The sequence below is a fragment of the Meles meles genome, chromosome 2 (assembly GCF_922984935.1).
Source record: "Meles meles chromosome 2, mMelMel3.1 paternal haplotype, whole genome shotgun sequence".
Classification (NCBI taxonomy): Eukaryota; Metazoa; Chordata; class Mammalia; order Carnivora; family Mustelidae; genus Meles; species Meles meles.
This window is the reverse complement of record NC_060067.1, coordinates 64,857,819-64,877,638: the sequence shown is the minus strand read 5'-3', so window position 1 is coordinate 64,877,638 and position 19,820 is coordinate 64,857,819. Positions and strand designations below refer to the sequence as shown.

Genomic DNA, 19,820 nt, shown 5'->3' with positions numbered 1-19,820 from the left:
TTCCCCTCTCCTCTGCTCTGTATCAGTATCCAGCTACTCCTGGAACTTCCAAGCTTGTCCTAACCTTTAGGTGCCCATCGGAGATCCCCTGCCTGGGCCTTCAGCTGTTCACGGCTCACACCTGCACCCTCTTCTGGGCCTAGGCAGATGGGTGCCCCCTGGGCCGAGGGGTTTCTTTCTCTCCTGCTCCCTCAGCCACACCCAATGACTGACTCCTGGCCCATTCTGTAAGCGTCACAAGGATGCTCGCCTCAACTCAGGGGAGTCAGGAAAAGGGAGCCTCTCACACCGCATCTTGTAGCACTGTGATGGACAGCTGCCTTTTTTGATCACCTATTATGTGCCTCAAAGGCAGCCCAGTCTTGTGCCATGTTTGCTCCTGAGGCCCCCCATGGAGCAGCCAAAGCTGGACTTAACTGAGATCCCCTTCCTGTGTGGCCCTTTCCCCTTCCTGACCTGGTTCCCGAGCTCCCCACAGGCAGCTCTGAGCTGCTTTCTCAGGAAACCCTGTACACCCCAGCCCCATCTCTGGCTCTGCCTCTGGGGAACCCGACCTAAGACAAGGCTTTTGAACTTGCTGTTTCTTCTGATGGGAACAGGCTTCCCCCAGAACATTAGGGGCCAGCTTCACTTAACCCTGCAGAGGTCCACTCTGAGCACCCATCCAGAAGACCCCCATCCCCAGGCATTCATCACATGGCTGTGGTCCATGTCTTCACGTAGTCGATCACTGAAATGTCCTGGTTTCTCAGCCTGCTCACTGTCTGTGAGGGCAGTGAGGCTGCTGCAGCAGGGCGGCAGGGCAGACAAGCCCCCTGACCCATTCTCTGCTCCATCCCCAGTATCTGGAAAGTACCTGGCACACAGTAGGTGTGCAGTGCATGGGTCTGAGCCGGCCAATGTATGAGAGATGTCGGGCTTCCCTGGAGGGGTATTATGTTGGGACTCAAAGCTCTTTGATTTCGGTGAGCTCATGCACTTTCACAGCAGGGCCAGGAGCTGGGTTTCTGTGTTCATTTCCCGGAAAAGAAACCCACCAGTCCAGGAAAAATGAACTGATGGAGACAGAAAGAGTGTGGTGGAACTGGGCTCAAGGCTGGTATTTTCTGACTTGAAACCCACTGCTTAGCCTTTGGGGGAAGAAAAAAATTCAGACATATCCTTATTGAATAAAGAACAGCACAATGCAAAAACAACTTAGAAGCTTTTATGTTTTTTCATGTTAAAAAAAAAGTTTTTTTCTATTTCTGTTCCTAGAAGAGTACAGGATTTATAAGACAATGGTAGAGAGTAAGGGACAAAGTAGCAAAGTTGTTTGTTGGTTTGCTTGTTTTTTTTTAAGTTTCGGAACAATGAATAAAGATATTTCCTTAGAAGTGAAGCAAGGTGTGCTTCCCCTGCTTTGGAACGGACTGGATCAGATGCCAATCCTGGCAGGGGTTAATTTCCTGATTAGGAAGTTGTTTAGGTGCTAGGTTTGGAAATAGAGTTGGCCTGCGGTCAGTGTGAACTGTGCTCACTTGATACGCTGCAGAAGAGGGAGGCCTGGGTGGCTCAGTCAGTTAAACGGCTGCCTTTGGCTCAGGTCATGATCCCAGGGCCCTGGGATCGAGTCTGGCACTGGGCTCCCTGCTCAGCGGGGAGCCTGCTTCTCCCTCTCCTTCTCCCCCTCCCCTGCTCATGCTTGCACGTGTGCACGCACTCTCTCTCACATTAAAAACAAACAAACAAAAAACCCCACCCTGCAGGAGAAATGCACTGATGTGCTGGCAGCGGCTGGTGTCTGTGGCTGGCTGAGCCTGGCTCCCTTCCCGAGGACCGACCTGCGGAAGCAGAGGTGCAGGTGATGGCGGAGTCCGCTGGCGCCAGCCGGGAGAGCAGCTCCTCCCAGCTTCACCAGGACAGGGACCTCTTCGGTGGCGTTCCCTGCTCGGAGAGGCTGAGAGGTGGAGCTCCCACGGCTGGGAAAAAGAGGCGCCGGGGTGGCTGTGGTGTCTGACGGCAAAGCTGTGGCTCTGAAGTGGCCGTCCTTCTTCTCCCTTTGCGGCCTGAAGGCCTGTGAACTGAGCTTGCGCAGGCAAGTGTCCATCGTTCCCCTTCTGTCCAGTCGAAGACACCTGGGGGCCACAGGAGCCCCTCCTGGCTCTGGGAGACACGGGGCTGCACGGGGCTCACTTTCCCGTCTGTGCTCTCTCTTGCCCCCTCCAGCAGCAGTCCAAGGCGAGAAAGCTGCGCTCCAAGAGTAAAAGCAAGATAGACCTTTTGAGGAAGTGCATTGAAGACAAAATTCAACTCTTTGAGGAACAGGCCCCTGAAGACCTGGTTGAAAAGGTCAGTTCTTCCGCTTTATCTGTTCTCATTGCCCACGCAGGGCTGATGTCACCCCAGTCCCAGGGCTCACAGAGTCCCGCTGTGGGGGAGGGGTGTGTGTGCGTCTCTGTCAGCACCGTGTTGTTCAGCTGTCACCTGCAGCTGGGACCCACCCGTGCCCCTCAGGCCTGTCTGCCGCCCTCCTCCTGCTCTTCCCCACTCGCTCTCTGGATCGTCCTGCAGGCTCCAAGGTGCTGCTGCCTCCGCAGACGTGGGGTCCCATCTCTGGGCCTGGCCCTGTGCAGAGGCGTGCACACGTGCTGCACTTGACGTTCCCGCATGCACGGCGCATGAGCCCGCAGTGCCGGCCGCGTTCTTCCTTTTCCTTGGATGGCCCTTGCCACCTTCCCTTACCTGGGTAAATGAACCTTGTCCTTGGCAGTCTGGAGGCATTGCCTCTGTCCTCAAGTGTCCCCTCTCCCAAGAAGCCTGCCTGGACCACCCAGTTCTTCTTGCTCGTTCCTCTGCTACGTCGTCCTTCCTTATCCTAACACGCCCCACACTGCGCATTCACCGCACTGGGATTATGAGCAGGCGCCAGTGTCCCAGGCACGGTGTGGAGCAACTCCGGGTGACAGCAGTGACAAACAGGCCTGGCCTCTCTCTCATGGGGTGCACATTCTGGCTGGGGGAGACGGACAGAAAGCACTCCTCGACAGTGGTCAGCGCCTTTGGGAAATGAACGAGATGATGTGACAGTCACGGGACGGGGTTGAGATGAGTAACACAGATTGTAGGCTGCAGGATCGGGTCAGGTCTCTCTGAAGAGGTGACACCGTGTTACCGCTGTCTGAGTGCCTGCTGTGTCCCCAGCGCTCAGCAGAGGGGAGGTTCCCCAGAGGAGTGTGCTCCCTGCACAGACGTATCAAGCCATCTTTCAGAGCTGCCGTCTTGTTTCTACCTCCTGTCCCTGTTCTCGCCCTAGTGTTGTGTCCGTTTAATGCAGGTGTTATTTCTCAGAACACAAAAGCATCAGGTGGCCAGGAGCCCTAGAGTCTGTGCAGGGCGAGGTCCAGGTTGTGGTGTCTCTGAATACAAGTAGCGCCCCCTCCCATCCATGTTCTATGTAAAACGAGAAGGAAGATGGGGACAAGGCAGGTAGAGGCAAACACATCCTCTTTCTCAAGACTACCACGAAGATAGAAAGTAGTGTGAGAGCCAGACAGGCTCTCTGAGCGGCCGCAGGATGAAACACTCAGCCACCTGATCACAGCCTTCCCTGGGGCTCCTGCGGGTGGCCTCCCTGGAAGAGACAAGCAGAAGTGCATCTCGAAGCAGAGCTGGGCCTGGCTGGCTCTGGGTATTGTGATCCAGGTTCACCAAGGGGCAGCAGAGGAGAGAGGGGCCCCCAGCTGCAGAGGAAGTAGCCCCTTGGGGGCTGGGTGGGGCATTTCCTCCCATACCTGCTAATCTGTGAGCCAAACCCCTTGACTTTAGGTGGATGTTGCAGGAGAAGAAAAGGTTGGGATTTGTGTTGGTGGAGAGAAAGGGTGGCCTGAGCCATGGCCAAGGACACAGTGTAGGCTCAGGGGGAGCCCAGAGAATCAGCAGCCCCATGAAAAGGCTGCTTTGCTGGAGTGCAGGGCTTCCCGAGGGAGGAACAGCAGACCATGATGGAAGGATCTCACATGCCAGGCTGAGAAGGCTAGTTGAATCCTACTGGGCCCATTCACTGAGGAGAGGGACAGGGTGAATGACCGTGGGACCGTGAATGGTGACAGGTGACATCCTGTCCCGGCGGTTCCCTGAGCCAGACTCAGCAGCCTGCTCTGCCCTGACCTCACCTCTGTTGTTCCTCTGGGAAGTGTGCATTTGTCCCAAGCACAAGCCAGACCCCTCACGTGGACAGAAGGCCAGCCCTCTGCCTGGCTCTGGAGGACACACTGGCATCAACAGGGCCATGCACATGTCATTGTCCTGTGCACTGATTTAAGAACTCAATTCCCCTCCTAAGGTGTAACAGCGCTTTATGGAGAATAGTGCTCAGTTACTTTGTTGGCTTTCGAGTGCCTGTGATTGCAGGTGCTTTGCTCAGTACTTCCTATCCACATCTGTATTAACTCATGTGTAAGAGGTACGCAGGCAGTGGTGGCTCCAGGGCCTGAACCGAAAGCTTTCCCTCTGCTTCCCGCTGGCAGGCTGCCTCTGCGTTGAATGCCCTGGTTGGGATTGCCGGGGAATATTCTCACGGCGTGTGGTCGTCTCCCATAGCCGTGCAGTGTGGGACAACATGCGTTGGCTCCCACATCAGTGAGGGTTGTGACTAGTGACAGGGGTTTTGTGACAACCAGCCAGGAAGGCACTTTTTAGCTTTCAGTGGCTACAGTGCTAGTTTTGCTCAATGATGGAGCAGCTCGGTGGGGACCCAGAGAAAGGCAGACAAGCGGCATTTGCCAGCTGTAACAATTTAATGACAGGCCATCCTCACAGTCCGCTGTCTCACTGTGGCAAGTGCCAATAGAATACGCACTTTCAGCTCAGCGGCTTTGATGCTCCTCCCAAAATTGATCGATTGCGTTCTCTTAGCATTTGAGCCACAATCGTTCAGATTTTTCACTTGCAGTGTAATTGTAGAGGGAAATGACAGCCCTGCATTTGGATGCCAGCGGCTGAGAGTGGTGTGATCGTGTTCCAGGATGGGGAAGTTCCTCGGGGCTCGTGTAGCTGGAGAGAGGGACCGGCTCATAGAGCCACTGCACAGCCTCAGTGTGGCTGGCCGTGTGGTGCCCCAAAGGGACTCTGGCTTCACTACTGGGGTTGCCAAGCATGCTGGAGGTACCTCCTTTCCTTACGAGAATCTGGATCTGTGATCCCTGGAGCCCTCCACTCTGGTTGATCTGTGCCTTGTCTGGACTCTGCCATCTGAAGAGGTTGGGAGAATTGCCCAAGGTCACACCATCAGTATTCACTAGAGCCTGGGATGGAAGGAGGCACATCTGCCTCCATCGACTATGCCCTTCTGTGACAAAGAAAAGGCTCAGCCTCCCAAGGTGGCTCTCCTGTGCCTTTCCCATGTCCCCTTGCCTTCTTTGGCTTCTTCCCTTGCCCTTCTTGTCCTGCTCCTATCCTTTGGTCTCCTTCTACTTTGTCCTTTAGGGAAGGTTTTTTGGATAGTCTTCTCTGGCCCAGCCCCTGGTCTCGCTGTCTGCTTTTGAGATGTTTACAGCTTCAGAAGGATGATCACTTTGAGCATCAGCTCAAAGTGCTGGCTCCTTTCAGATAGAAAATCCACTTGGCTGATTTGAACTCCACATTGCACGAGTGGCCGTGTGACTGATTCACAAAGCGTTGTGTGACTCCCTGTGATTCAGGGAGACAGACAGACAAGGGTGGGCTTCCTCCCTGACCTCTTTTTCCAAATAGCTGAGAGGCTAATGGAGTGAGGAGTCTGCTCTGGTCCCTGGCAGCTGCCTGAGGGGTTGGGGTGTGCCTGGGACACTCAGCCGGGGACAGCCCAACTGTCTGATGGGCTCACTGTAAGCTCACAGATGCATCATTTTAAACCTACAAGAGTCTGGAGGGCATATATGTTTTAGAATAAGTTAATCAAGTTCATAATTAAATTTCTGTTGTGGTTGCATGAAATTTACAGGTTAATTTGACAATTATCATCCCATTCTCCAAAAGGTGGAATGTTTCTTTTTTATTTGGAACAATTGTTTCCATAACTAGGGTGACCCTAGATCTCAGTTTGTTTGGGATGGTTCCAACAACATTTCCTCCTTTTGCCTCTCAACTTGGTGATAAACCATATGGTCCCCTTATACATAAGGTGTTTCTTTGTGATGATTCCTAGATATATTATAGGTTTACATGCGGTTGTGATTGGTAGCCTATTTTCAATTATATTCTTGCCTTACTCAATCCTGGGTAAAGAAATGTTACCAGCTTTTATTTATGTCCTTCCAGACTGCTTTATTCTGTGTCTGGAGCAAGACATCTGGGTCCAAGTCCTAGCTATGCCACTTGCCAGCTGTGTGACCTTGAACTTCTTAACTGTTCTGTGCTCTGGTGTCCTCATTCTTCAAGTGTGAATAATAGAAGCACCTGCCTTTTAGTGTTGTTGTGAGGATTCTTCTGCTGATTTTCTGCATGGTCAGTCATCCTGTCCACAAATAATTACAATTTTGTCCCCTCTATTCCTAGCCGCTACCTCATTTCTTTTTCTTATCACTGCTTCCATGTCCTTATCTGCTGGTTCCATCATCTCTCTCATTTCTGCTGATGGATTGTCCTGTGGATTGTGGATCCTATTTTCCAGCTTCTTTGTGTGCATGGTAATTTTTTATCAGATGCTAGGCATTGTAGGTTTTACATGCTGGGTCCCGGGTTTTATTGTGTTTTCTTTTTTTTTTTTTAATTTTTTATTATTTTTAAAATTTTTTTATAAACATATAATGTATTTTTATCCCCAGGGGTACAGATCTGTGAATCGCCAGGTTTACACACTTCACAGCACTCACCATAGCACATACCATCCCTAATGTCCATAACCCCACTCCCCCTTTCCCAACACCCCCTCCCCCCAGCAACCCTCAGTTTGTTTTGTGAGATTAAGAGTCACTTATGGTTTGTCTCCCTCCCAATCCCATCTTGTTTCATTTATTCTTCTCCTATCCCCCTAACCCCCCATGTTGCATCTCCACTTCCTCATATCAGGGAGATCATATGATAGTTGTCTTTCTCCCATTGACTTATTTCACTATGCATGATACCCTCTAGTTCCATCCACGTTGTCACAAATGGCAAGATTTCATTTCTTTTGAAGGCTGCATAGTATTCCATTGTGTATATATACCACATCTTCTTTATCCATTCATCTATTGATGGACATCTAGGTTCTTTCCATAGTTTGGCTATTGTAGACATTGCTGCTATAAACATTTGGGTGCACGTGCCCTTTTGGATCACTACGTTTGTATCTTTAGGGTAAATACCCAGTAGTGCAATTGCTGGGTCGTAGGGTAGTTCTATTTTCAACATATTGAGGAACCTCCGTGCTGTTTTCCAGAGTGGTTTCACCAGCTTGCATTCCCACAAACAGTATAGGAGGGTTCCCCTTTCTCCGCATCCTCGCCAGCATCTGTCATTTCCTGACTTGTTAATTTTAGCCATTCTGACTGGTGTGAGGTGATATCTCATTGTGGTTTTGATTTGTATTTCCCTGATGCCGAGTGATGTGGAGCACTTTTTCATGTGTCTGTTGGCCATCTGGATGTCTTCTTTGCAGAAATGTCTGTTCATGTCCTCTGCCCATTTCTTGATTGGATTATTTGTTCTTTGGGTTTTGAGTTGCTAAGTTCCTTATAGATTTTGGACACTAGCCCTTTATCTGATATGTCGTTTGCAAATATCTTCTCCCATTCTGTCAGTTGTCTTTTGGTTTTGTTAACTGTTTCCTTTGCTGTGCAAAAGCTTTTGATCTTGATGAAATCCCAATAGTTCATTTTTGCCCTTGCTTCCCTTGCCTTTGCCGATGTTCCTAGGAACATGTTGCTGCTGTTAAGGTCGAAGAGGTTGCTGCCTGCGTTCTCCTCAAGGATTTTGATGGATTCCTTTCTCACATTGAGGTCCTTCATCCATTTGGAGTCTGTTTTCATGTGTGGTGTAAGGAAGTGGTCCAATTTCATTTTTCTGCATGTGGCCGTCCAATTTTCCCAGCACCATTTATTGAAGAGGCTGTCTTTTTTCCATTGGACATTCTTTCCTGCTTTGTTGAAGATTAGTTGACCATAGAGTTGAGGGTCTATTTCTGGGCTTTCTATTCTGTTCCATTGATCTATGTGTCTTTTTTTGTGCCAGTACCATGCTGTCTTGATGACGATAGCTTTGTAATAGAGCTTGAAGTCCGGAATTGTGATGCCACCAACTTTGGCTTTCTTTTTCAGCATTCCTTTGGCTATTCGAGGTCTTTTCTGGTTCCATATAAATTTTAGGATTATTTGTTCCATTTCTTTGAAAAAAATGGATGGTATTTTGATACGGATTACATTAAATGTGTAGATTGCTTTAGGTAGCATAGACATTTTCACAATATTTATTCTTCCAATCCAGGAGCATGGAACATTTTTCCATTTCTTTGTGTCTTCCTCAATTTCTTTCATGAGTACTTTATAGTTTTCTGCATATAGATCTTAACCTCTTTGGTTAGGTTTATTCCTAGGTATCTTATAGTTTTGGGTGCAATTGTAAATGGGATTGACTCCTTAATTTCTCTTTCTTCTGTCTTATTGTTGGTGTAGAGAAATGCAACTGATTTCTGTGCATTGATTTTATATCCTGACACTTTACTGAATTCCTGTACAAGTTCCAGAAGATCTGAGTGGAGTCTTTTGGGTTTTCCACATATAGTATTATATCATCTGTGAAGAGTGATAGTTTGACTTCTTCTTTGCCGATTTGGATGCCTTTAATTTCTTTTTGTTGTCTGATTGCTGAGGCTAGGACTTCTAGTACTATGTTGAATAGCAGAGGTGATAATGGACATCCCTGCCGTGTTCCTGACCTTAGCGGAAAAGCTTTCAGTTTTTCTCCATTGAGAATGATATTTGCAGTGGGTTTTTCATAGATGGCTTTGATAATATTGAGGTATGTGCCTTCTATCCCTACTCTTTGAAGAGTTTTGATCAGGAAGGGATGCTGTACTTTGTCAAATGCTTTTTCAGCATCTATTGAGAGCATCATATAGTCCTTGTTCTTTCTTTTATTAATGTGTTGTATCACATTGATTGATTTGTGGACGTTGAACCAACCTTGTAGCCCTAGAATAAATCCCATTTGGTTGTGGTGAATAATCCTTTTAAGGTACTGTTGAATCCTATGGGCTAGTATTTTAGTGAGAATTTTTCATCTGTGTTCATCAAGGATATTGGTCTGTAGTTCTCTTTTTTGATGGGATCCTTGTCTGGTTTTGGGATCAAGGTGATGCTGGCCTCATAAAATGAGTTTGGAAGTTTTCCTTCCATTTTTATTTTTTGAAACAGTTTCAGGAGAATAGGAATTAGTTCTTCTTTAATTGTTTGGTAGAATTCCCCTGGGAAGCCATCTGGTCCTGGGCTTTTGTTTGTTTGGAGATTTTTGATGACTGTTTCAAGTTCCTTACTGGTTATGGGTCTGTTCAGGTTTTCTATTTCTTCCTAGTTCAGTTGTGGTAGTTTATATGTCTCTAGGAATGCATCCATTTCTTCTAGATTGTTAAATTTGTTGGCGTAGAGTTGCTCATAGTATGTTCTTATAATTGTCTGTATTTCCTTGGTGTTAGTTGTGATCTCTCCTCTTTCATTCATGATTTTATTTATTTGGGTCCTTTCTCTTTTCTTTTTGATAAGTCTGGCCAGGGGTTTATCAATCTAGATTCTTTCAAAGAACCAGCTCCTAGTTTCATTGGTTTGTTCTATTGTTTTTTTGGTTTCTATTTCATTGATTTCTTCTCTGATCTTTATGATTTCTCTTCTCCTGCTGGGTTTAGGGTTTCTTTCTTGTTCTGTCTCCAGCTCCTTTACGTGTAGGGTTAGGTTGTGTACTTGAGACCTTTCTTGTTTCTTGAGAAAGGCTTGTACCACTGTATATTTTCCTCTCAGGACTGCCTTTGCTGTGTCCCACAGATTTTGAACTGTTGTGTTTTCATTATCATTTGTTTCCATGAATTTTTTCAATTCTTCTTTAATTTCCTGGTTGACCCATTCATTCTTTAGAAGGATGCTGTTGAGTCTCCATGTATTTGGGTTCTTTCTAGCTTTCCTCCTGTGATTGAGTTCTAGCTTCAGAGCATTGTGGTCTGAAAATATGCAGGGAATGATCCCAATCTTTTGATACTGGTTGAGACCTGATTTTGGACCCAGGATGTGATCTAATCTGGAGAATGTTCCATGTGCACTAGAGAGGAATGTGTATTCTATTGCTTTGGGATGAAATGTTCTGAATATATCTGTGATGTCCATCTGGTCCAGTGTGTCATTTAAGGCCTTTATTTCCTTGTTGATCTTTGGCTTGGATGATCTGTCCATTTCAGTGAGGGGAGTGTTAAAGTCCCCTACTATTATTGTACTATTATTGATGTGTTTCTTTGACTTTGTTATTAATTGGTTTATATAGTTGGCTGCTCCCACGTTAGGGGCATAGATATTTAAAATTGTTAGATCTTCTTGTTGGACAGACCCTTTGAGTAGGATATAGTGTCCTTCCTCATCTCTTGTTATAGTCTTTGGCTTAAAGTGTAATTGAGCTAAAATAAGGATTGCCACCCCAGCCTTCTTTTGATGTCCATTAGCATGGTAAATTGTTTTCCACCCCTCACTTTAAATCTGGAGGTGTCTTCGAGTCTAAAATGAGTTTCTTGTAGGCAGCATCTAGATGGGTTTTGTTTTTTTATCCATTCTGATACCCTGTGTCTTTTGATTGGGGCATTTAGCCCATTAACATTCAGGGTAACTATTGAGAGATATGAATTTAGTGCCATTGTATTGCCTGTAAGGTGACTGTTACTGTATATTGTCTCTGTTCCTTTCTGATTTACTACTTGTAGGCCCTCTCTTTGCTTAGAGAACCCCTTTCAATATTTCCTGTAGATCTTGTTTGGTGTTTTCAAATTGTTTCAGTTTTTGTTTGTCCTGGAAGCTTTTGATCTCTCCTTCTATTTTCAATGATAGCCTAGCTGGATAGAGTATTCTTGGCTTCATGTTTTTCTCGTTTAGTGCTCTGAATATATCATGCCAGCTCTTTCTGGCCTGCCAGGTCTCTGTGGATAAGTCTGCTGCCAATCTAATATTTTTACCATTGTATGTTACAGACTTCTTTTCTCGGGCTGCTTTCAGGATTTTCTCTTTGTCACTAAGACTTGTAAATTTTACTATTAGATGACTGGGTGTGGACCTATTCTTGTTGATTTTGAGGGGGGTTCTCTGTACCTCCTGGATTTTGATGCTTGTTCTCTTTGCCATATTAGGGAAATTCTCTCCAATAATTCTCTCCAATATATCTTCTGCTCCCCTCTCTCTTTCTTCTTCTTCTGGAATCCCAATTATTCTAATGTTGTTTCGTCTTATGTTGTCACTTATCTCTTGAATTCTCCCCTTGTGGTCCAGTAGTGTTTGTCCCTCTTTTGCTCAGCTTCTTTATTCTCTGTCATTTGGTCTTCTATATCACTAATTCTTTCTTCTGCCTCATTTATCCTAGCAGTGAGAGCCTCCATTTTTATTGCACCTCATTAATAGCTTTTTTGATTTCAACTTGGTTAGATTTTAGTTCTTTAATTCCTCCAGAAAGGGCTTTAATATCTCCAGAGAGGGTTTCTCTAATATCTTCCATGCCTTTTTCGAGCCCGGCTAGAACCTTGAGAATCATCACTCCGAACTCTAGATCTGACATATTACCAATGTCTGTATTGACTAGGTCCCTGCCTTCGGTACTGCCTCTTGTTCTTTTTTTGTGGTGATTTTTTCCACCTTGTCATTTTGTCCAGATAAGAGTATGTGAAGGAGCAAGTAAAATACTAAAAGGGTGGCAAAGATCCCAGAAAAATGTACTTTAACCAAATCAGAAGAGACCCCAAATCGTGGGGGGGCAAAAGGGGATAAAAAGAGGTTTCGAAAAAAAAAGATAAAATTTAAAAAAGGAAACAAATAAAAAATATAAAAAAGAAATAAAAAAATATATATATATATTAGATAAACTAGTTAAGAAACAAAAAAGAAAAGAGTAAAAGTTAAAAAAAATTTAGCAGAAGAAGAAAAAAAAATGTGAAAAAAAAAATTAAATTTACCGCAAGACTAGAGAATCATGGGGAGAAAGCCATGAGTTCCGTGCTTTGCTTTCTCCTCCTCTGGAATTCTACTGCTGTCCTTGGTATTGAACCTGCTCTCCTTGGTAGGTGAACTTGGTCCTGGCTGGATTTTTTGTTGATCTGCTGGGGGAGGGGCCTGTTGTAGTGACTCAAGTGTCTTTGCCTGAGGCGGAATTGCACCGCCCTTACCAGGGGCCGGACTATCCGCTCGGGTTCGCTTTTGGGAGCTTTTGTTCCCTGAACGCTTTCTGTAGAGTTCTGGAGGACCAGAATGAAAATGGCGGCCTCCCAGTCTCTGGCCCAGAGGAGCCGAGAGCCTGGGCCCCACTCCTCAGTGCGCCCCCAGAGAACAGCGCCCAATCACTCCCGTATCCCTGGCCTCCGGCCACGCTCCGAGATCACCCAGCCTGTGACCAGTTCAAGGTAACCCCGAGCTGAGAGTTCAGTCCTCGGCTCTGTCTCTGTAGCCAGCTTCCCCGTTCTAATACCTGCAAGCTCTGCGACACTCCGACACCCCCGATCCTTCTGTGACCCTGCGGGACCTGGGGCCATGCTGACCTTGCATGGGCTTCACCCCAGTTTAGCCTCTGGAGCAATGTCCCTCAGTGGAACAGACTTTTAAAAGTCCTGATTTTGTGCTCCATTGCTCCGGTGCTTGCTGGGAGCCGCCCCCCCCCCCCCTGCGGTCTGTCTTCCCATCGTTTTGGATTTACTTCTCCGCCAGTCCTATCTTTTAGAAGGTGGTTGATTTTGTTTCTAGAATTGCCGTTCTTCTTCTCTTCGATCTCTCATTGGATTTGTAGGTGTTTGCTGTTTGCAATGTTTAGATAAGCTATCTAGCTGATCTCCTGCTACCTGATGTAGTCTCAGGCTGCTACTTCTCCGCCATCTTGACTCCTCCCTCTGACTTAATCTACTATCTTTTTTTTTTAAAGACTTTATTTATTTATTTGACAGACAGAGATCACAAGTAAGCAGAGAGGCAGGCAGAGAGAGAGGAGGAAGCAGGCTCCCTGCTGAGCAGAGAGCCTGATGTGGGGCTTGATCCCGGGACCCTGGGATCATGACCTGAGCCAAAGGCAGAGGCTTTAACCCACTGAGCCACCCAGGCACCGCAATCTATTGTGTTTTCTTTAATCTTGTTGAAGTTTTGACATGTAGTTAAGATGTTTGGGATTAGTTTTACCCTTTCGGGGCATGCTTTTAAGTTTTGTTAGGCGAGATCGAGAGCTGTCTTTAAATGAGGGCTTATGTATCCCTATTCTGAGGACTGTGTGCCTGTGTGCTTTTTTCACTCTGGCTCATGGGAACACTAGCTCTTTCCAACCCTGTGTGAACTCTGGTATTCTCTCTGCCTGTGATTTTTGGTGGTTCGTTTCCTGGTCTGGTGTAGTTTTTTTTTTTGTTTTGTTTTGTTTTTTTTTTTCTTATTCAAGCATGCCCAGCACTTAGCCAAAGACTTGAGAACACCCCTATAGGTCTTTGGAGTTCTCTCTCTCTCTGCAGCAATTTCCTCTTTGGGACTGTGCTCCACAAATTCTAGACACAGTGGCCCCCCAAACTCTTATTTTTTTTCCCTTAACCTGATGCACTTTCTGGGCTTCCCATGGGTCCACATCCAAGCAGCTAGCTGGCGTGGCTATAGGGTCACCTTGCCTATTTCCTTCTCGGGCAACCCATTCCTGTGCTGCCTCTTGTCCAGTATCTGGAAACTATTGCACCATGTACTGTACCTGGTTTTTGGTGGTGGGAGAGAAAATCTGCTCCCAGTTCTTCCATCATGGCCAGAAGGAGAAATTTTTGACCTATCCCTTCGACATTGATTTTGAAGTTTAACCTGTCCTTTTTAAAAAGTTTTTCAGTTACTGCTTTCTAATTTTGTTCTGTTTTAGAGAATAAAGTATATATAATAATGATGTTTGGGAATTTATTGTGGCTTACCTGTAGTTTTATACCAGTTCTATTTTGAAAGATATTTGATTTGTCCTCAGAAAGTTTGTTTTCTGTTAGGTATGGAGAAGGGAGGCCTCAGAGGCAGGTAGGAGCTAGAGCATGGGAGGCCTGGAGGTATACAAAGGAGCTCAGCCTTTGAGGCAAAATTGGTAAGATTTAGACACTTCAGAGAATATTTGGGGTGATATATTCATTTTTAGTTCTGTAAGGAGGTATTGGCCATCCTCCTTTCCTGACCTCTGCTCTCTTTGGCTGTAGGGGATGTGGGTCTTGTCTTAGTCTGCTGAGATAGAAGCTAAGGTTGCAGACCTCACCCTCCACTAAGAAATGGCTTGATTTCTGTGAACTGAAAGCCCTGGGGCCAGACACCTCAACAAGACAAAACATCCAATGCGGACTTGGTGGACCTGCAAGGGTCAGTCATATCAATCCCACTACCCTTTCCTGGAGAGAACCCAAGGAGGGCTTCTCAGAAGCAGGTACCTGATTGATGAAGGGACATTCTGGCTTCTTTCCTGACCTCCAGGTGACTCTCACCATCTTGGGACACTTGATCAGATCTCTAGGACTGGAGGGCTGCCACTCAAAATGGTGCCTGGCCAAGGTCAATGCCTTGACCAGGGCTGGGAATGTTCCTCTTCCTCCTGCTCCAATGCCTAGGCCAATCCACAAAGCAGAGTAAATCCACGGCATACATTATGGGGCTAATTTTTTTATTTTCCAACTAGTGGAAATAGTTCTATCTGTCTATCTACATCTGCTATCTCTCTCTCTCTCTCTCTCCCTCTCTCTCTCTCACCTGTCTCTGCTTTTTACCTAGTACTAAAACTTGAAGACCTTCCATATCAGTACTTAAGAGTTTCCTGGTGGCTTTTTACAGCAGCATGACATCTCTTAGTATGTGTGACCCTTAAATGATGTAGCCAGCCCTCAACTAATAGACATTTAGGTTCTTTTCAATCCCCCGATATTTCACACCAAACTTGGATCCTCTTCATAGATCCTACTTCACTCTGTAGTACAATAGCAACTACTTCTATTTCACAGATGAGAATATTGAGACTCAGAAAAGTGGAGAGACTTGTCCAAGGTCACATTGCTGGCAGGTGGGAGAGTGGAGCCTCTTGAAGCCCATCCCTGTGTCATACTAGCAGATCTGAGTTGATGGATCCAGAAATGAAGGGAATGCTTCAGCTAATTCTTTGATATGCTCTGCTGCTGTTTTTGCACACAGTGTATATAAATTTCTCATAAATATTCTTTAGGAACATTTAAATATGAATGTGAAAATGACATGATTGTATTACCAGCTGACTGGTCATTTCTGGTGTTATTTTAATGATGTTGTCCTCTGTCCAGGTGGCATGTCTGCCACTATATCCCTTCACCCATTCATGATTTATTCACCGTTTCCAGGTTTCATGACAGACCATGCGTACACAGTTCATTAGCGTTCCCTTCATTCGGAGTGGAACTCCCGCACTGCAATCGACCGCGCATGCTATTGTGTTACTGTGGCTGCCGCAGCAATTATGCAAAGGTGGCTGGCACTTCTGTCAGGAACAGCTCTCCACATTTCAGAAGTGACTAGAGTTTAAGCATGAGAATAATGTGCTCATTTTCTGATGACCTGACAGGAGAGAATACTGATGGCACAGGTTCTTCTACAGATTAGAAGAGAAAGTGGATTGACAGGGAAGGCATCTTAGGAAGGGAGAGAAAAATCTCTCCATCCACAAAGGCTGGGAAAGCCTCCAGATGGTTCCCTTTATGTCTGCTTTTGCCTCTGTTTTGTTTGTTTGTTTGTTTGTTTGTTTGTTTACAGCATAACAGTGTTCATTGTTTTGGCATCACACCCAGTGCTCCATGCAGTACGTGCCCTCCCTATTACTCACCACCTGGTTCCTCAACCTCCCACCCCACCGCCCCTTCAAAGCCCTCTGGTTGTTTTTCAGAGTCCATAGTCTCTCATGGTTCATCTCCCCTTCCAGTTTCCCTCAACTCCCTCTCCTCTCCATCTCCCCATGTCCTCCATGTTATTTGTTATGCTCCACAAATAAGTGAGACCATATGATACTTGACTCTCTCTGCTTGACTTATTTCGCTCAGCATAGTTTCTTCCAGTCCCGTCCATGTTGCTACAAAAGTTGGGTATTCATCCTTTCTGATGGAGGCATAATACTCCATTGTGTATATGTACCACATCTTCCTTATCCATTCATCCGCTGAAGGGCATCTTGGTTCTTTCCACAGTTTGGCGACTGTGGCCATTGCTGCAATAAACATTGGGGTACAGATGGCTCTTCTTTTCACTACATCTGTATCTTTGGGGTAAATACCCAGCAGTGCAATTGCAGGGTCATAGGGAAGCTCTATTTTTAATTTCTTAAGGAATCTCCACACTGTTCTCCAAAGTGGCTGCACTAACTTGCATTCCCACCAACAGTGTAAGAGGGTTCCCCTTTCTCCACATCCTCTCCAACACACGTTGTTTCCTGTCTTGCTAATTTTGGCCATTCTAACTGGTGTTAGGTGGTATCTCAATGTGGTTTTAATTTGAATCTCCCTGATGGCTAGTGATGATGAACATTTTTTCATGTGTCTGATAGCCATTTGTATGTCTTCGTTGGAGAAGTGTCTGTTCATATCTTCTGCCCATTTTTTGATATGATTATCTGTTGTGTGTGTTGAGTTTGAGAAGTTCTTTATAGATCCTGTATCAACCTTTTGTCTGTACTGTCATTTGCAAATATCTTCTCCCATTCCATGGGTTGCCTTTTTGTTTTGTTGACTGTTTCCTTTGCTGTGCAGAAACTTTTGATCTTGATGAAGTCCCAAAAGTTCATTTTTGCTTTTGTTTCCTTGGCCTTTGGAGACATATCTTGAAAGAAGTTGCTGTGGCTGATATCGAAGAGGTTACTGCCTATGTTCTCCTCTAGGATTCTGATAGATTCCTGTCTCACATTGAGGTCTTTTATCCATTTCGAGTTTATCTTTGTGTACGGTGTAAGAGAATGGTCGAGTTTCATTCTTCTACATATCGCTGTCCAGTTTTCCCAGCACCATTTATTGAAGAGACTGTCTTTTTTCCATTGAATATTTTTTCCTGTTGCCTCTGTTTTATCCCATGAGCCAGTATCTGTCAAAGTCATCTCCTGAGGCACTGTTTTAAGGGAAGTTTCGTAGTTTCCCACCATTCCCAGACAGAATCCAGATTCCTGAGTGCGGCATTCAGGGTTTCACTATTAATCTTCATCTTAGCTTTCTAATCTGTTTTACTTCTACCTTTCATACACCAAAAGGCTACCACAGTTCTCTTCTAATTTAATGGTTTGAATGTAGTAACTTCTTTTTTATATTGTCCATTTTTAAAAGTTTACTCTTTTTTTTTTTTTTTTTTTAAATTTTTTTATTTATTTATTTATTTTTTTTTCAGCGTAACAGTATTCATTCTTTTTGCACAACACCCAGTGCTCCATGCAAAACGTGCCCTCCCCATCACCCACCACCTGTTCCCCCAACCTCCCACCCCTGACCCTTCAAAACCCTCAGGTTGTTTTTCAGAGTCCATAGTCTCTTATGGTTCGCCTCCCCTCCCCAATGTCCATAGCCCCCTCCCCCTCTCCCAATCCCACCTCCCCCCAGCAACCCCCAGTTTGTTTTGTGAGATTAAGAGTCATTTATGGTTTGTCTCCCTCCCAATCCCATCTTGTTTCATGTATTCTTCTCCTATCCCCCTACCCCCCCATGTTGCTTCTCCATGTCCTCATATCAGGGAGATCATATGATAGTTGTCTTTCTCCGATTGACTTATTTCACTAAGCATGATACGCTCTAGTTCCATCCACGTCGTCGCAAATGGCAAGATTTCATTTCTTTTGATGGCTGCATAGTATTCCATTGTGTATATATACCACATCTTCTTGATCCATTCATCTGTTGATGGACATCTAGGTTCTTTCCATAGTCTGGCTATTGTAGACATTGCTGCTATAAACATTCGGGTACACGTGCCCCTTCGGATCACTATGTTTGTATCTTTAGGGTAAATACCCAGTAGTGCAATTGCTGGGTCATAGGGTAGTTCTATTTTCAACATTTTGAGGAACCTCCATGCTGTTTTCCAGAGTGGTTGCACCAGCTTGCATTCCCACCAACAGTGGAGGAGGGTTCCCCTTTCTCCACATCCTCGCCAGCATCTGTCATTTCCGGACTTGTTAATTTTAGCCATTCTGACTGGTGTGAGGTGATATCTCATTGTGGTTTTGATTTGTATTTCCCTGATGCCGAGTGACGTGGAGCACTTTTTCATGTGTCTGTTGGCCATCTGGATGTCTTCTTTGCAGAAATGTCTGTTCATGTCCTCTGCCCATTTCTTGATTGGATTGTTTGTTCTTTGGGTGTTGAGTTTGCTAAGTTCCTTATAGATTTTGGATACTAGCCCTTTATCTGATATGTCGTTTGCAAATATCTTCTCCCATTCTGTCAGCTGTCTTTTGGTTTTGTTAACTGTTTCCTTTGCTGTGCAAAAGCTTTTGATCTTGATGAAATCCCAATAGTTCATTTTCGCCCTTGCTTCCCTTGCCTTTGCCGTTGTTCCTAGGAAGATGTTGCTGCGGCTGAGGTCGAAGAGGTTGCTGCCTGCATTCTCCTCAAGGATTTTGATGGATTCCTTTCTCACATTGAGGTCCTTCATCCATTTGGAGTCTATTTTCGTGTGTGGTGTAAGGAAGTGGTCCAATTTCATTTTTCTGCATGTGGCTGTCCAATTTTCCCAGCACCATTTATTGAAGAGGCTGTCTTTTTTCCATTGGACATTCTTTCCTGCTTTGTCAAAGATGAGTTGACCATAGAGTTGAGGGTCGATTTCTGGGCTCTCTATTCTGTTCCACTGGTCTATGTGTCTGTTTTTGTGCCAGTACCATGCTGTCTTGATGATGACAGCTTTGTAATAGAGCTTGAAGTCCGGAATTGTTTACTCTTCATTTTTATAAAACTTAGGCATGCATTCTTTTAGAGTCAAATAATTCTACAAGGTTTGTGCTAAAAAAAAAAAGAGCAACTCCCTGTAAGAAACCACATATATATATACATCTTCAAATCCTCAGAGGTAATGATTTCTAATTTTTTAGCTAGATCGTTTGGCACTTAGCTCCATATTTCCAAATAACATGCTTGTCTTGCTATTTCTTGATGTCTTTACTTTGGGTGTTATCTAGTCACATTTCTTTATGGAAATAAGATTCAGCTGTCTTTCTTCTTTCAACCTGCAACACACATGAGCCTTTTCTGTTTTCCTCAGTATATAAAATGTATATCTGAAATTTCTATTTAGATGTTATTTACATATGAGCCATATAAAACTGAGATTCATTTTTCTTTCCTGTGTAACTTTTCATTTTTCCTGGAGTTAATGCTGTCTTTTGGTTCCTTTTTTGGTCACTTTTCTATGCACTTATCACTAATTCAATACATGTTTTGAAAGTTGACCAAATATCCTCTCAGGAACACCACACAAGTCATGCCTTCTATTAATTTCATCATCTTTAGGACGTCTCTCTCTGTACATCTGCTGTGCCCCAGTTGAGACGTTGTACTTTATTCCTCATATGCAGCTGCCATCTTGGGGTTATGCTATGAAATCTCTTCATCCTTCTCTTTCCTGATTTGTTCCTTGTTTTAATGAAACACATCTTATGTTATTTCCTTAAGAAAG

The 19,820-nt window shown here is 45.1% G+C and overlaps 1 protein-coding gene across 3 annotated transcripts in view; it reads left to right on the top strand.

Moving 5' to 3' along the window:
- Positions 1-19,820, top strand: part of EVC2 (EvC ciliary complex subunit 2) — a 126,908-nt gene that overhangs the window by 81,962 nt on the left and 25,126 nt on the right. For 2 of the 3 annotated variants that reach the window (XM_045998433.1, XM_045998431.1), the window contains one exon: positions 2,209-2,331. In XM_045998433.1, coding sequence (XP_045854389.1) covers positions 2,209-2,331 — 123 coding nt within the window. The remainder of the gene's footprint in view (positions 1-2,208; positions 2,332-19,820) is intronic. The other variant, XM_045998432.1, reaches the window with a different exon arrangement.